The sequence below is a fragment of the Ictalurus furcatus genome, chromosome 25 (assembly GCF_023375685.1).
Source record: "Ictalurus furcatus strain D&B chromosome 25, Billie_1.0, whole genome shotgun sequence".
Classification (NCBI taxonomy): Eukaryota; Metazoa; Chordata; class Actinopteri; order Siluriformes; family Ictaluridae; genus Ictalurus; species Ictalurus furcatus.
Window position 1 is genome coordinate 18,151,786 of NC_071279.1, and position 18,596 is coordinate 18,170,381.

Genomic DNA, 18,596 nt, shown 5'->3' on the forward strand with positions numbered 1-18,596 from the left:
TTATAGATTATATGTTAGAGTATGTTAGTGTTAAAGTGTGTTAGAGTATACAGTATGTTATAGAGTATGTTATAGATTATATGTTAGAGTATGTTAGTGTTACAGAGTGTGTTATAGATTATATGTTAGAGTATATTAGTGTTATAGAGTATGTTATAGATTATATGTTAGAGTATGTTAGTGTTAGAGTGTGTTAGAGTATACAGTATGTTATAGAGTGTGTTATAGATTATATGTTAGAGTATGTTAGTGTTACAGAGTGTGTTATAGACTATATGTTAGAGTATATTAGTGTTATAGAGTATGTTATAGATTATATGTTAGAGTATGTTAGTGTTAGTGTGTTAGAGTATACAGTATGTTATAGAGTATGTTATAGATTATATGTTAGAGTATGTTAGTGTTAGAGTGTGTTAGAGTATACAGTATGTTATAGAGTATGTTATAGATTATATGTTAGAGTATGTTAGTGTTACAGAGTGTGTTATAGATTATATGTTAGAGTATGTTAGTGTTAGAGTGTGTTAGAGTATACAGTATGTTATAGAGTATGTTATAGATTATATGTTAGAGTATGTTAGTGTTACAGAGTGTGTTATAGATTATATGTTAGAGTATATTAGTGTTATAGAGTGTGTTATAGATTATATGTTAGAGTATGTTAGTGTTATAGAGTGTGTTATAGATTATATGTTAGAGTATATTAGTGTTATAGAGTATGTTATAGATTATATGTTAGAGTATGTTAGTGTTAGAGTGTGTTAGAGTATACAGTATGTTATAGAGTGTGTTATAGATTATATGTTAGAGTATGTTAGTGTTACAGAGTGTGTTATAGATTATATGTTAGAGTATGTTAGTGTTAGAGTGTGTTAGAGTATACAGTATGTTATAGAGTATGTTATAGATTATATGTTAGAGTATGTTAGTGTTACAGAGTGTGTTATAGATTATATGTTAGAGTATGTTAGTGTTAGAGTGTGTTAGAGTATACAGTATGTTATAGAGTATGTTATAGATTATATGTTAGAGTATGTTAGTGTTAGAGTGTGTTAGAGTATACAGTATGTTATAGAGTGTGTTATAGATTATATGTTAGAGTATGTTAGTGTTACAGAGTGTGTTATAGATTATATGTTAGAGTATGTTAGTGTTAGAGTGTGTTAGAGTATACAGTATGTTATAGAGTATGTTATAGATTATATGTTAGAGTATGTTAGTGTTAGAGTGTGTTAGAGTATACAGTATGTTATAGAGTATGTTATAGATTATATGTTAGAGTATACAGTATGTTACAGAGTGTGTTATAGATTATATGTTAGAGTATGTTAGTGTTACAGAGTGTGTTATAGATTATATGTTAGAGTATGTTAGTGTTAGAGTGTGTTAGAGTATACAGTATGTTATAGAGTATGTTATAGATTATATGTTAGAGTATATTAGTGTTATAGAGTATGTTATAGATTATATGTTAGAGTATATTAGTGTTATAGAGTATGTTATAGATTATATGTTAGAGTATGTTAGTGTTAGAGTGTGTTAGAGTATACAGTATGTTATAGAGTATGTTATAGATTATATGTTAGAGTATACAGTATGTTATAGAGTGTGTTATAGATTATATGTTAGAGTATGTTAGTGTTACAGAGTGTGTTATAGATTATATGTTAGAGTATGTTAGTGTTAGAGTGTGTTAGAGTATACAGTATGTTATAGAGTATGTTATAGATTATATGTTAGAGTATACAGTATGTTACAGAGTGTGTTATAGATTATATGTTAGAGTATGTTAGTGTTAGAGTGTGTTAGAGTATACAGTATGTTATAGAGTATGTTATAGATTATATGTTAGAGTATACAGTATGTTACAGAGTGTGTTATAGATTATATGTTAGAGTATGTTAGTGTTAGAGTGTGTTAGAGTATACAGTATGTTATAGAGTATGTTATAGATTATATGTTAGAGTATGTTAGTGTTACAGAGTGTGTTATAGATTATATGTTAGAGTATGTTAGTGTTAGAGTGTGTTAGAGTATACAGTATGTTATAGAGTATGTTATAGATTATATGTTAGAGTATATTAGTGTTATAGAGTATGTTATAGATTATATGTTAGAGTATGTTAGTGTTAAAGTGTGTTAGAGTATACAGTATGTTATAGAGTATGTTATAGATTATATGTTAGAGTATGTTAGTGTTACAGAGTGTGTTATAGATTATATGTTAGAGTATGTTAGTGTTAGAGTGTGTTAGAGTATACAGTATGTTATAGATTATATGTTAGAGTATATTAGTGTTATAGAGTATGTTATAGATTATATGTTAGAGTATGTTAGTGTTAAAGTGTGTTAGAGTATACAGTGTTATAGAGTGTGTTATAGATTATATGTTAGAGTATGTTAGTGTTACAGAGTGTGTTATAGATTATATGTTAGAGTATATTAGTGTTATAGAGTATGTTATAGATTATATGTTAGAGTATGTTAGTGTTAGAGTGTGTTAGAGTATACAGTATGTTATAGAGTGTGTTATAGATTATATGTTAGAGTATGTTAGTGTTACAGAGTGTGTTATAGATTATATGTTAGAGTATATTAGTGTTATAGAGTATGTTATAGATTATATGTTAGAGTATGTTAGTGTTAAAGTGTGTTAGAGTATACAGTATGTTATAGAGTATGTTATAGATTATATGTTAGAGTATGTTAGTGTTACAGAGTGTGTTATAGATTATATGTTAGAGTATGTTAGTGTTAGAGTGTGTTAGAGTATACAGTATGTTATAGAGTGTGTTATAGATTATATGTTAGAGTATGTTAGTGTTACAGAGTGTGTTATAGATTATATGTTAGAGTATGTTAGTGTTAGAGTGTGTTAGAGTATACAGTATGTTATAGAGTGTGTTATAGATTATATGTTAGAGTATGTTAGTGTTACAGAGTGTGTTATAGATTATATGTTAGAGTATGTTAGTGTTAGAGTGTGTTAGAGTATACAGTATGTTATAGAGTATGTTATAGATTATATATTAGAGTATACAGTATGTTACAGAGTGTGTTATAGATTATATGTTAGAGTATGTTAGTGTTAGAGTGTGTTAGAGTATACAGTATGTTATAGAGTATGTTATAGATTATACTACATAGTTACAACATATAAGTAACTGCCCTTACACTCCGTTCCGGAGTAAAGTGGGTTTCTTGTTGCTGGAAAATGTGTTAAATTCCAGTGTCTTTCTCTCTCTCTCTCTCTCTCTCTCTCACACACACACACACACACACACACACACACACACACACACACACACACACTACAGATGGAAAGCACACCAGAGTATTCCTTAAAAGCCCCGTCTTGTATTTATTAACAGATAAGCGCATGACTAACACACAGAAGATGAGGTGAGACATGAACAGGGACCGTGTGAGACTCAATAATAACGCAGTTTATTGATATAGCACCTTATACTGCCAATATCTAATGTCTCGAGGTGCTTTTAGTACAATACAATATAATCTTACAATAAGATATTAAATGTAGTGCATAAAATTTCATCTGGAGTGAAATTTCATTACGTCTCTGCATCGGGCATGTTTCGTTAAAAGACCGTGTCTCTTGGATCGTCTATAAAGATCGAGGGAGCTTCAGCTTCTGAATATAAGCTGTACATATTTTGTCATTTATGTAAGTAAAAGTAAATAAAAACAGTGTGTCGTGCTGTTCCCGGAAAATAATCAACAACAGGGTGATGACGAGTTATTTCCCTAGAACAGCACACCCTGAAGTGTTTTATTCCTCGGCAATGATCGCAATTTATTTATTTATTTATTTATTTTAAAAAAACAGCACATCATGATTTTTTAAAAATCCGTTTATAGCTACATTTAATGTTGAGGGACGTCCATGAAGTTAATAAGACGGCGAAATATGCAAAGCGTAAACGTCTCCATCCTGAAGATGATGAATAAAAAGTTATAGCTTTACCTCTGATTGTTACAAAGCACTGGCACTGGAGACTCCTTCCCTAAATGTTAAATAAACATCCCCTTACAGAAAACTCAGTTACTAAAAAAACACTACTGTACCAGAACGAGCGCATTATTAATTATAACGCTGTGATTTGCAGCTGCACTACTGTCACAGCTGCTGTTATAGATAATTAATCAACGCCGACTGACCAATCAGAATCCAGAATCCCTGGTTCGTCCTGAGCAGTTAAACTGCCCACTGTTCTTCAGAAAAATCCTCCAGCTCCTGCACATTCTTTACTTTTCCTCATCTTCTACATATTTCCATCAGCGGCTATATGATGTTCAGATCCATCTTTTCACACTGAGGACGACTGAGGGACTCGTACACGACTATTACAAAAGGTGCAATTACAGAACGTTAAGAGCCAGGGGGGTGTAAACTTTTGAACAGGATGATCGATGTCGATTGTTATTTTATTATCATTATTATTATTATTTTTTTATTTAGTACCACCCTTCAGAAGCTACATAAGATATTTACATGTTTCCCAGAAGACAAAATAATATCAATTTACATTGATCATCCTGTTCAAAAGTTTACACCCCCCCGGGCTCTTAATGTATCGTGTTGCCTTCTTGAGCGTCAGTGAACATTTGCAGCTTTTGTAATAGCCGTGTACGAGTCCATCAGTCGTCCTCAGCGTGAAAAGACGGATCTCGACGTCATATAGACGCTGATGGAAAGCGATCAAATCTACAGAAGATGCTGGAAAAGTAAAGAATGTGCAGGAGCTGGAGGATTTTTCTGAAGAACAGTGGGCAGTTTAACATTGCACGCAGCCACGTAGCAGACAGCTCAATCGTGTCACAGGGAAGAAAAAAACCCGTCGACAGCAACCACAGCAGCGGCTGAAACCCTGCTTTATATCCTGTCGTATTGATTGTCAGTCTCTAGAGGAAATCCCACAGTAGGAGCAGGAAAAAATGGCTGCTGTTGGTTTCCATTTTCCAGATAAAATTCCTTTCACGGTGTACAAAGCAGCAGAAATGTGTTATGAGGTTAAAACCACGCGTTTGGTTGTCTTCTCTAGCTGATTGATCTCGTGATCATTTCCTCGTTTGCTTTCAAAATGGATTCCGTCTTCGGTTCTAAAATTGGACTTATTTGTCCTCACCGTCTCTCCTGCTCAGCGTCCTGCACCCTTTCTCCTGCTGCATGCTCTGAGCGTGTCCGAGCGTTACGGACCACCGTCAATAAACACACACACATACACGGTAATCAAATCCTACTGATGGCCATACGTATGTGTGTGTGTGTGTGTGTGTGTGTGTGTGTGTGTCTCCGAATCTATAAATCATTACCCGAGTTAAACGTTCCGTGTCGTCCTGTTATGGTAAAATGATCAGCGATGGGGTGGTGAGACGATCCAGCGTTACCTTTACCACCCCGACGTTGATTAATCTCCTGTAACAAAATGTCCTGAAGCGTTTTATTCCTGGATTTCTGACAACAGATTCATTTCACCGCAAGTCAGGCTCTACAAGTGTAAAGTGCACGTAAAGCTCTACACCAAACATTACCTAAATTATATTAAAGACAATTTTAAGACCTTAATAATTTCTGTAACTGTAAAATGAACAATAACTGGAAGAATCCCATGTTTTATCGCTGATGATGATGATGATGATGATATGTGTGTAATTTGGGAAAGAAACACTGAAATCTGAAATGTGCACCGAAAATGTCCGCGTGCACGAGACAGCTGGACTTTCACAGCGCGAAACCGGCGCCCGTGCTGTTTTAACAATTTTCCGAATGTATTTTTAATTCTTTTATCTCCTCCCTCATTGTCCAATCGTAACAGATGTTCAGTGCTTTTGTCTGTATAAACTCATACTGCTCGGCTCCCCCTCCGCCACATTGTATCGAGCTTATGAAATGTTAATCTGTTGGCATTCACGGTGATCAAACGGCTGCAGATGGGTAATTTGTTGCCTTCAAAGCGCTTCGTTGTTGGAAAGCTCTCCGGGATCCGGTCCATGTGATTGATCTCTTCTCGGTTTTCAGGCTCTGAGCTGCAGTCACATCGTCGTGGAGGGGGACAAAGAGGAGAGCATGGCCCAGGCCTCGCAGGAGCAGGGGGCGCCGGGGGCGCAGGGGGCGCCGGGGACGGCCGATCCCGAGGAGGACTCGCCCAACATGATCGTCTACAGGAAGGTACGAACGTGCTCGTTTCTGCGTTTTTTTACTTTCTGCTCTGAAGCGGAACGGAAATGTTTCGTGAACACAAACGTTTAACGCACCACCGACTGCGTGACTACTATCAGACCACACGGCCGTTAATAGCTGTACACAGGGTGCAAATGACATTTCCAGCTTGAATGCTTTTTAGGCTGCACTGTTCACCAGTGGAAGTAAATAAATCAGTGTAATAAATGTCAAAATAATTATTCTGCATATCATCTTACACTATCGATTCTTAAACCCCAGTCGTTTAATCTTTCCATCGATTCTGAAACTGAGAAATCTGTGTTGGACAAGAACTACTTATACGTTATTGATGAACGGAGATGTCTACATCAGCTCCCGGGAGGTTTTTCCTCCATATTCGACTCCTCATCGCCTGCTGCTTTGATCTGAGAGGGATCGAATAGCGATGCGCAACCCGCGGCTCTTGAAGTGCTTTTTTTTTTTGTTGTTGTTTTGTTTTGTTGTTGTTTTTACACAGCTCGACGGAATGCGCTCTGCCACAGTGCACAGATTATATTTAGCTTTAAAAGACAAAAATAACTGTGGGAGGAATTCATTTGGAGGTGTGTTAGACTTTAAAAAAAAAAAAAAAACAACAACAAAAAAAACCATTTCTACACATCATACACTGTGATTTAAAGCTGAAGGAGAAAAAAAAAGACATTTCTCAGCGTAGCCTTGTGAAGTCGAGGGTAGAAGTGGCTTCATCGAGTCTGAAATATCAAAGTACATTTAGCTGCTTTCTTTACCGTCTGCCTCACTGAAACACACACACACACACACACACACACACACACACACACAGACAGACACGGCCATGTTTGATTATCGCTCGCATATTAAAATGCAACTGGCTTCCGGCTTTTGGCCTCTCATTGGCCGTGAGCAAACACACAGAATGAGCTGGAGGTGATGTTTGATCTGAGATAGGGAGTTTGTGAGTCAGCATACTGCAGGCCATCTGTGTGTGTGTGTGTATGTGACATGACTGGGGATATCCACCCGTGCGTCGGCTGCCTGCTCATTCCCTTTTTCGAACGTTTGTGTTATTTACTCGTGGCTATCTCTTACCGTGCTACTTCATCGTGGTGTATCTAAATTTAATAAGAGAGCGAAAGGATGAGATGGGGCGGGGCAGGGACACTTTTCAGCTGTGTGCATGGTTATTTTGGGAGTTTGAGCTGAAACTCTGTTCTGCGTGCTGTCACCGGAGCCGAGATTCATTTCCTGAGCAATAAGGCCTGAACGCGGAATACGAGCTCCATTCCTGTATGAATGCCCTGACAGCACCACCTTCCCCGTTCGATTCCTGAGGATTTAAAAAAAAAAAAATCCCTATTTCAGCTTTACTAGCATGCGGATTTTTACCGAGAGCGTCATAATAATACTGAAAACTTTATGCACACGGCTCAATTACTGTCAGGAAGAATGTCCGCGAGATCCTAGAGGAACACTGTAACAGCACGTCCTCGAGGGTTTTATTCCTCTTATACCACAACAACTTGCCAACGATTACAATCTTTTAATAACTAAAGAACGTTCCAGTTCTAGCTTACGTTATAGCAGCTATAAACGCAGCTTGTCATGCTACTAAAGTCTTCCCTGTGTCGGGAACATGTAAAGTTCTACCTGATCGTTACAAAGCACTGACACTGGAGACTCCTTCCATACGTTTAAACTCAGCGAATGCCTCCTGACAGAAAACTTCAGCCTATCAAAGATTTGTCAAAATCTGTTTATTTGGAGTGTTAACATGAACGAGCTGTTACTATAGAAACAATAACTTACTAAAACATATTGCAGCTGCGCTTCGGTCACAGCTGCTGTCGTACCTTCTGCCCAGTCAGATTGGAGAATTCGACAGCGTTATGCATTAATACAGTCCAGAAATCAGGCGCTGGGGGAAAAGTGGTGCTCGATATACAGTAGAAATGTTTTCCATGATGCGTAGTAGGTATTGCAATAAGTAGGTTTGCTGACAAAAATACATCAAAGCATGTCTCAGACAAACAGCGAGGGAGGAGGCAACGAGATCCGATCAGATCTATTAAGCGAAATGTATTGTATATTGTTCCAGATCTCCAGAGCTGGAGGTTTAAATGTTAAGCATGTTGTGTTTGTTCCTGTAGATTGGAACTAAAGCAGGCTGTTTAACTGCAAATCAGTGAACAAATGCCAAAATGACCATTATTTTACTTAATATAAACTGTTTTTTATATATATATAAAATATTGTTGTTGTTGTTATTATTATTTACACACATTTGCTTTTCTGTAATTTGACTTGTTAGCATTATTATGCATGATTTCTAGAATGACCAGATAAAATTGCAAGTTTTTTTCCCCCCCAACTCGTTTAATGAATAATCTCATTAAATCAGATCTGCAAAAAAAAAAATTAAATAAAAAAATAAAAATTTCGGATCTGTAATTCATTAGCTCCATAGTACACCAGGAGAATAAATTAAAAACGCTGGATGGCCGGGCTAATTAAACTCACTTTATGAATATGAATCATTTGTTCATCAGCAGGTCTGTTCAGGGATTTACAGGTCACACTTTAACCCCTCCGCCTCCCCCCCAACCATATTTTGGTCTTCTCACGTGGAAAGAACCAGGCAGCGTTGTACGGCTGGGGCAATGGGTTGTTCGGATGCCTGCTGCTTCCACTTTTAATGGGTTTTTGTAAAGCGTTACTCTGAGAGGAGAAGAGTTGCCATGGGTAAAGTCTGGGAATGAGGGCTCATTAGTGATCCTGCTGACATGCCTGCTTACTGACACACGATATAACTTTCTCAGCTGACTCCAAGGTTTGTCCTTGGAGCTGGCAGTTTGGTGGTCACGGCGGGAAATGTGTAAAGCAGGAATGAGAAACTTAGTTGGTTTTTTTTTTGTAATGAAATGCAATCTGTTGTGTAGGAGATGTTGTAGCTGTTTAACCTTTCAGATAAATGCTGATAAATGAACAAATTAAGGAGGAGGGGAAGTGTGTTATTGATCACTAAATAGATTTTTTTGTGTGTAATGAGGCCTGTTTGGCAGCTGTGGTGTAGGATAGGTGTGTCTGAATTGGGGGGCAGTGGTGGTTTGGCAGTTAAGGGGGTTCAAGTCCCAGCACTGCCAAGCTGCCACTGTTGGGCCTTAACCCTCTCTGCTCCAGGGGGCGCTGTATCATGGCTGACCCTGCCCTCTGACCCCAACTTCCTAACATGCTGGGAAAAGAATTTCTATGTAATGTATATGTGACCAATAAAGACTCATTATCTGCTCAGTATGGTGGTTTTGATCCCAAAGTGGGCATGGCCTAAACTGAAAATGCCAGCATTTTGTTTCAGAATGATGTGTGACTCTGACAGTTCCTCAACCTCACCTACATCACTCCAGTTCAAAATTAATCTCAACTGGAGATGGATTGTTTTTGAAATCCAACTCACGCAGTTATTATTTTTATTTTGGTTCAGCGTATGTTTGTCAGGACCATAGGAACAGGAACAGGATCACTCATCACAGGCTCACACATCAGATAGATGGTGGTGATGTCTGTCATCTGGGTTGTCACAGCACACGGACGGAGTACGTCACCGCCCCACCGGAGTCACCAAAATTGTAAATCTTTCTGGATGACCATCAAAACACTGCCGTTTCATCCGAAGTAAGACGACTAAAGAATCAGGTTATAGTAAATGAGATGCTTTGCGTGAAATGACCTTATGCCAGCTTTTATAATGATGTTTGCTTGCAAGGAGACGCTCTCTAGACCGTATAGATAATGCCCAAGGCTTGGTGAGAAGAAAAACTTAAGGACAAAACATCGTGACCCAAGGAACGGAGATGTGTACACGGAGATGTGGTGGCTGTGGTTCAGGTGGTAGAGCGGGTTGTCCACTAATCGTAGGGTTGGCGGTTCGATTCCTGGCCCACGTGACTCCACATACCGAAGTGTCTTTGGACAACAAGTTGCTCCCAATGGAAAGTTAGCACCTTGTGTGGCAGCTCTGCTACCATTGGCGTGTGTGAACGAGACACAGTGTAAAGCGCTTTGGATAAAAGCGCTATATAAGCTTTATATAAGTGCGCCATTTACCATTTACACTATGCGTGAACAAAGACACAGAAATCACGTTCAATTGAATTAATCTTAAAATGAATCAGTCATGGATCCATGATCAAATAAGGACGGGCAGTGTTATATTTTTTTGTTGCAGTTTGTTTGTTCAGAAATGTATACATTTGGTCATATCTATTCCCAGATTGCCTTTAGGAGGGTTTCTCAGTCCAGCTGATTAGCTACTGTAATTCTCAAGCTCTCGATGAGGCGTATGAGATGTTCTGGAAGAAGGAAAAGCTTGAAATTCTGCATCACAGAAGCCAGTTCCACCTGAGTTCCACTTGTATTTGTACTTCTTCGCTTGGTTTATGCAACAATGCTTCTCATCTAGTGGCGTTTTAGCAACCAAGCGTCTGAAAACGTGATCTGCATTCAGACATACTGAACAATGGGACAGAATACAGCATCACGTTAATATTTACTGATTTAAGTCATAGCTAAAGGCTATGTTGAAACTATGCTACGTGGTGCGACTGTAAATTTTCCAGTAGTCTGAAAACACCAGTGTAGTGAGGATTTACGTTCAAACTATACTACGCTAGCGCTTACATTCTACATATGGCTGCTTTACTTGAGAAACTCTCTACAGGATGTACCATGGCAAAGTCATGAGTGTAAAAAAAAAAAAAAAAAAAGATCGTACTGACGTAAATCGTTTCAGTTTAAGTACTGAAAAGGCGAGGATTGTGGACTGTGTGATTTGCAGATGATTTGAGACTCATCAGATGCTCTGTTTGAGTTCTGTATAAAGGCAGGTGGATGAGCCATGGTGAGTAATATTTGGCCGTCCTTACTGTGGTCTCTCGGTACTGTGCAGTGATTGAGGATGGGCACCAGATGGTGGACAATATGTCCAAGGCTCTTAGGAGGAACGTCCAGCACCCCAAAGGCTAGAGGAGCCAACATTCTGAGCAAATTACATTTTTCTATGTGACTACCCACGTCTCCTGGAGCGTGATGGCATGGCCGACTGTCCCGCAGAGTGTGGAAGCGTTCCCTGACCTTTCAGTCCCCTGTCTGTCTTTTCTATTTCTCTCTTCCTGTTTTTGGCCCGAAGAGATCACACCACAGAGCACAAGTGTAATGTTGGTGATATAGTGATGTAGATGTAGTGCAGGAAATGACAGCACTGTTCCTAGAACATATTTGTTTGACAATAAACTGGATCTAAACACTAGCGAAGAACCGTACTCCGAGACAGGATGTCTAAATTAAAATGAGGACTAATGTCGTTCAGTTGTTGGACGTTCCCTCAGGCCAGGAACGAACTTCAGAAATGAAAGTGTATCGATTTCCTGAAGCCAAGGCGCAGCAAAACGCCTGGACTGCTGCGGTGAAGAGAGACGACCGGATGCACGATAACTCCAGGGTCTGTAGCATGCGTTTCATCACAACATTTATGAAATATCGCATAATTAGGCGCGGGTCAACAAACCGTATCAGGGTCTAACAGACATTTAATGCGGCATGTCGTATCCTCAACAGCTGAATATTCAGCTTTGTAAAGCATTCATTCACATAAAAAACTTAACCTCTATCAAGCTGACTCTCCCAAACATAGATGTGCAAGCTCGAAGCACGCGGAGTGTGTTTTAGACAGCGTTCGACTTGCTTCAAATTCACCACACACAATACGGATGTCATCCGCATTATAAAAGCAAACATTTCCCACCTTTCTGCTGGGGAAAGTGCTTGTAAGCATCCAGATTACTTTAAGCTTTCCTTATCTTACTGGTGTAAACACACTGCAAGGTATTAACCCGATAATGGTGCGCTTTGGTGCAAGTCGCTTCATGTAAAAACTTCATGTTTTCTCACATTCGTTCTCAAACGATAAAGGGTAATCGGACAGTCGAGCATTTATTTTTTATTTTGGTATATATCTTGTTTATTTGCATTTCAGGAGGTAGTTGAGCGGCTGTGGATCAGGTGGTAGAGTGGGTTGTCCGCTAATCGTAGGGTTGGCGGTTCGATTCCCGGCCCACGTGACTCCACATGCCGAAGTGTCCTTGGACCACAAGTTGCTCCTGATGGAAAGTTAGCACCTTGCATGGCAGCCCTGCTACCATTGGTGTGTGTGTGTGTGAATGGGTGAATGAGAACCAGTGTAAAGCACTTTGTCGGCCCACTAAGGTTAAAAAGGCGCTATATAAGTGCAGACCAGTTAGTCTTTTCTGACAGGTTCACATTTAAAAAAAGATAAAAAATGTCCACCGGACATGCTTTAGGAAAAGTCATGTGCAGAAACGTTCTGATTGAAACTATTAATTCTCCTCTCGACAGTCTCAGCATGACTCTGTAATATTGGCTTAGCTTTGAGAAGGACGGTGAGCGCATGTGTGAAGAAACACAATTAACCTGAATGAGCAGTGAGACAGGACCGACTCTGATGAATCTGCCCATTAAAGAGAGCACGCAAAGCCCCGAGGGGGGGGATCTGCATTTCCGACAGAGAGCGAGAACAAATACCCGAAAGGCTCCAATGAGCTGTGCAGACGTTTGTCTTTACCAAGCTATACAGCTCCATCGTGTATACTACTTTGTGAAATATAAAGAAAAATAAAATCAAATTTCTTCCTGTGGAGCGTTTAAAGACCGACAGCCAGAAGCTTTCCGCCACACCAAACACCGAATTGTGAAAAGCCATTGTTAAGATTTAGATTGAGCCGAGCGCTCCGGGCTAGTAAATGGTCTGATAATCGACAAATGAGATTTGTTTGTCTGCTTTTCACCATCCTTTACACTATCGAGCATGCTTCTGCTGACATCAAGGTGTATTTCTATGTGTTTAGCTCCGAGGCAGCGACGATTCCTCAAGATCACCTTTGCGTATATTGTGGATGCTTTAAGGCACTGGTGGTGTCTCGGTGGTTAAGGCTCTGGAATGCTGATCGAAAGGTTATTAGTTTAAATTACCCTAATGTCAATCTGCTCCTGGACCCTTGAGCAAAGACCTTACCCTTCATCTGCTCAGCTTGGATAAAAGCATCTGCCAAATGAATAAATGTAAATGTGAGGCACTTGCATTTAGAAACTGCTTACAGAACAGAATAGAGATCAAACACTGGGTAGCAGGAAGCCCAACTTTTTCCGTTAGTTTTTTTTCTTTCTTTCTTTTACCGGTCTAGGAATTCTCAGTTAAGTGCTAGCAATAAGGATGTGAGTCTAGGTATGTTGGCATTAAGTGTACCGTACGTTTACTGTAAAACTCCTGTCTTGAACATAGTTCGTATTGAAGCAGTCCATTACACATGAGCAGGAGCATGTAGACCTCAGACTGGAAGATGTAGGAGTTGAAGTAGGATCCAAACGTGATGCGGCGCTTGAATGACCTCAAGATGGGAGTTGAGGTAAGATCCAACTGGAGTAGCGGCCTGTAGATGTCAAGATGGTAGGTGTATGCAAGTAGGTTCCAAAAGGGAGCAGGAGCTTGTAGATCTCAGGATTACAGACTCAGGAGCTGAAGTATGTTCCAACAGGAGCAGGAGTTTGTAGATCTTAAGATGGCAGTGGTTAAAATGTTGAACTACTGACCGGAAGGTTGTGAGGTCAAATCTCTACACTGCCAAACTGCCACTGGTGGGCCCTTGAGCAAGGCCCTTACCCCTCAACCTGCTCAATTGTATAAATGAGATAAATACAAGTTGCTCTGGATAAGGACGTCGGCCAAATGCCGTAAATGTAAGATGGTAGTCATAAACATACAGTAGGTGTTGAAGTAGGATTCACCTGGGAGCAAGAGCTCAAGTAGGATTCACCTGGGAGCAAGAGCTCGTAGAACAGGAGTTTGTAGACATCAGGATGGTAGGCGTAGTAGCTGAAGTGAAATCCAAAAATGAGCAAGAGCTTGTAGATCTTAAAATGGCACACTTGGGAGGTAATTTAGAAGCCAAACAAGAGCAGGAACTTGTAGTCCTCAAGTTGGTGGGCATAGACATACGAGGTACAGTAGGATATAAATGGAAGCAGGGGATTTTTAGGCTTCAGGGTGGAAGTTATAGGAGCTGAATTAGGATCCAAACTGGAAAAGGAGCTTGTAGACTGCAGGATGGTAAACATAGGATATGAAATAGGAACCGAACAGGGACTTGTAGATTTCAGAAGCGGAAGGGTAGAAGCTTGTAGGCTTCTGAAGGGAAGTACAAGTTTGTGTTCACCAGAATAATATGTATCTTGAAGACCTCAGCATTGGAGATCTAGGAGCCTGTAGATTTCAGACAGGGACTAGGGGCTTGTGTGTCTCAAAATGACAGGGCCATGTGAGGTGAAATAGGATCCAAACAGAAGAGGAGCTCCTGTTTGGATCCTCAGGATGGCTGAAGTGGGATCCACCCAGGAGCAGGGGTAGATCTCAGCAGGGAAACAGGAACTTGTGGTCATTATGATGTCATGAGTCAGATCCTGACAAGATGCAGGGGCTTGTAGACCTCTGGATGGTAAAAGTAGGAAATTCAGCTAAATCTTGTGGGCCTCTGACTGAAAAGCTGGACATCAGGAGAGCAAGAAAAGAGAGCTGGAGTTTGTTGTTCTTGTGAGGAGAGCAGGAGCAAGCCTCTCTGGTGGATGGTGGAGTTAGGATCTGGGTATGGCAAGAGTTTGTAGCAAAGCCAAAGCTGTTCAAGTAGAGCAACATGGGCATAACTTCTAAAGATGATTGAATACCACATTATTCAGTGCGCAAGCAGACATAATTAGATCCAAGCCTAAAAGATCAGAGCTGGCACTCGGTGCAGTCTCGAGCACCCCTCAGACACCAGCAGTGGTCTTTCTTGAGAGATTGGAGGTGAAGATAGTATGGTGCTCATTGTGACTCGGGTTAGGGTTAGGGTTTCTTTCCTAATGTTTTATTTTTAGAGAATGTATAACATATTTCGGCAATCTCGACTGACTGTTTCCCTAAACAGAGTCATTAGAATGCAGGGGGTAGCGGTGGGGTCTGGGACCCGGAGAACTCCCGGCTAATGAGCTGGATGGAGAGATGAAAGGCTGTAGCTGCTCTTTCGCCTGTATGCTTCACATTTTGTTGCCTCGAGCACACTTGAACTTGTTGCTGAGGGACCGACGCGCATAACTCAAAACGCCCACAGGCAATTCTTAATATTTCTCAGCTCGTCCGTTTTACTTTGCTGTGTGATTTTTCACTTGAATGACGTGGGTAGAGAATAAGTGCTTACTTCACTTGTTAATAAGAGAGATTCTTAAATTACGGTGGAGGCGAAATTAAGAAAGCAATTTTATTGTGCGATTAAACACAGCTGGGGAAAGTTTCTGTTACGGTGCAAGAGAATGTGTTAACAAGACGGGAGGGAGAAGGAGAGGTGGAAAAGGAGGATGTTTATTCCTCCTGTCATTTCCCCTTAGCTGTCACAACCCAGCCTTGACCTGAGATCCCGTTTACATCACTGCAGGGCTGTGTGTGTGTGTGTGTGTGTGTGTGTGTGTGTGTGTGTGTGTTTGACCTACTTTTTATAGTAAAGCTTCACTGATTCATACAATCCCGATGGACTTTGCAGCATCTAAATCCTGTCTGGCTTTGCACTTTTACTATCCATGAGAAAAACATAGTATACTAATGTACTGTATGTGACTATACAAGTTGCTATAATAATAATAATAATAATAATAATAATAATAATATTAATAGAAGAAGAAAATAGTAAAATAGGAATAATAATAATAGTAAATCATAGCAGTGATGGAAAGAAGAAAACAATAACAATAGAAAACTGAAGAAATATAATAAAACATGTATACTTAAATAAATAAATAAATAAATAAATAAAATATAAAAGTCATGTAAAAGTAATGCTCAAGTATTAACCTACTGAATTCTAAATTTCAGCATACTTCCCCTGGGCTCGATAATTTAGTACTCCTGATGTACTTAATATAAAATATACATTAATTAATCCACTTTAAACCACATCTTTGCTGAATTCTGGATTCTGATTGGTCAGAAGGTGTTGATTAGTTTTCTATAACAGCGGCAGCTGACAGTAGCGCAGCTGCAAATCATGCGCTATAATGCGCTATCGTTTCTATAGCAACAGCTCATTCGCAGGGACTCGTACTGCAGCCGTTCCACATAAACAGATTTTCAAAAAAAAATTTTTTTTAAATGTGTGTAATCGTTGATGCAGACATTCCACAACTCTGAAATGCAACAATACATGGATAAAAATCCAATAATAGGCTCGTTAATAATTCGTTAATAGATCGTAAATAAAAATGTTATTATTTCTTTATGACACAGGATGTGTTTTAGTCCTTTCCTGATGTTAAAGAAATACTTTCCCAAATCGTCTCCCAAATAAGATTGTGTTATTTTTGGGAAGTATGCTTGAAAAGCTTCAAATATTGCTTTTGTATCAGCTGTGTACAGGACATACAGCACTGCTGTTCATCATGGAGGTGACACATGAGGAAATGTGTGTTCTGTGTATATGTAAATGTAATGACTACAAGCAAACTAAACAAATGACCTGGTCAGGGTCGGGGTGGGTCTGGAGCCTATCCCAGGAACGCTGTGCGCGAGGTACGAACACACCCGGGATGAGATTCCAGGCCATTGCAGAGCAGTGGTGTTTCAAATAATTGTCTAAGTGAAAATATACAAAAGTACTTTATGAATGTATACAAAAATATAAAGGTGGGCAAAGTATATCCTGATGCACCGAGTCCCCCCCCACAAAAAAGTTTCTACTTCTAGTCCTTGTGTATATTTGACCCCTAACGCTACAGCTACGTTAGTTACTCCTCATGAATTTTTCTCCAGTGGTGAACAGACTAGACTATAGAGCTACCGGTGGTCTAGTCCACCTGTTCTAGATCAGCGCTGGAGAACAGGACCATCTGCACCACTGTAGGGTTTCCTCTGCCTGCTCTGCTCCGACTTCATCAAAAATCTCTGAAAGATCCGGAATAAATGAACCGACTGCTGAGCGAGTCTGGAATTCTCGGATACCGGCGTGGAGCAGATGATCTCCTGAGCTCCTGATGTCTGCTTAGCACTTGATTTACGCTTTACTAGTGTAAAAATTCTTCAGTTATTGAATCAGGCCAAACGTGACTCGTTACATTTTGGGAGAACACGGGGAGAGCTTCTTTCTTCGGCGCACGGTTTGAGGATGCGTAGTTTCAGCGTAGATGAATGCCAAAGAGAGGAAAAGCAACCACTCTGCAAAGTCACAGACGAGCTGACGGAAGGCTTGTGCCTCGTGACGGTCAACCGAGTTATATAGCGCTAACAACCTCCCAACGATTGTAAAAACATGTTCACTGTCTGTGGTATGACCAGTCTAGACAGGCCGCATCATAAACAAGAGCGTCTCCTCTAACCTCCTGGTTCACTGACCACCGGACCCAAAACAGAGACTCAAGCAGAAGTATTAGGCAGAGGTTTATTCTTTTACCGGAGCAGTCTCTTCAGGGACGTTCACAGCCACACAAAACAGGAGAGAGAGAACACGCCAACGATACACCCACTACAGGAAAACAAAACAGCAGTGCGAACACACCAGTAACGGTACGACACTGTACTCGCACCGAACCCCAAATCATATTATGTCCCAGGACGTAAGTTTTTAAAAAAAATTAAATAAAAAAGTGAGTCGTTGATATGTGAACGTAACTTTTAAACATGTCGAGTGATGTGATATGAGATTTTCTCTAGCATAGATGGCACGCTACGGTGTTTTAAAGAGTGCGAGAGCGGCCGACTGCACTGTGGACCGAGACGCGTGCAGTTCCTTTCTCCTCATTCACGGTTCATTAAAGTAAAAACGGCATGGCTGAAAGTTGTTTTTTTAAAAAGTAATTTGTAATATTAATTTTATTAGTATTCTGACATTCTGTGAAAAGGAAATCAAATCTAAAACGCATCGTTTGAGTTTCTGTTACTGCTTTTATAACACTTTGTTGAAATGACCCAAGTTAAAGGCAAAGCGAAGTGTAAAAAAAATATATCAATAAACGTCCATGTCAACCTATTCCTCACCTCCCCACCCCCCGGGTCAACTGTCCACTATGGTTATTTCCCGCATGGTTACCATGGTTACCGGTACAGACCTACCTTTGGACTCGCATTGCTTCTCGTCGGAGTCTACAGAGACAATTCTATGCGTCAAACGTATAAACTTATTAAATAGTGAGTGATGGAGATTTGTGTCGTCTAAGGACAGCTTCAGAGCAGGTTTATTTGCATTTCTAATCCGGTTGTTTGCTATAAATCTGACGCCTGGCCGTTGGAAGACACCGGAAGGTGTCT

The 18,596-nt window shown here is 39.8% G+C and overlaps 1 protein-coding gene across 1 annotated transcript in view; it reads left to right on the forward strand.

The window, feature by feature from the left end:
• The first annotated feature begins 5,994 nt into the window (after positions 1-5,994).
• Positions 5,995-18,596, forward strand: part of rgs6 (regulator of G protein signaling 6) — a 99,869-nt gene continuing 87,267 nt past the window's right edge. The window contains exon 1 of the mRNA XM_053613756.1: positions 5,995-6,190. Within this exon, the coding sequence (XP_053469731.1) occupies positions 6,089-6,190 (102 nt within the window). The 5' untranslated portion in view covers positions 5,995-6,088. The remainder of the gene's footprint in view (positions 6,191-18,596) is intronic.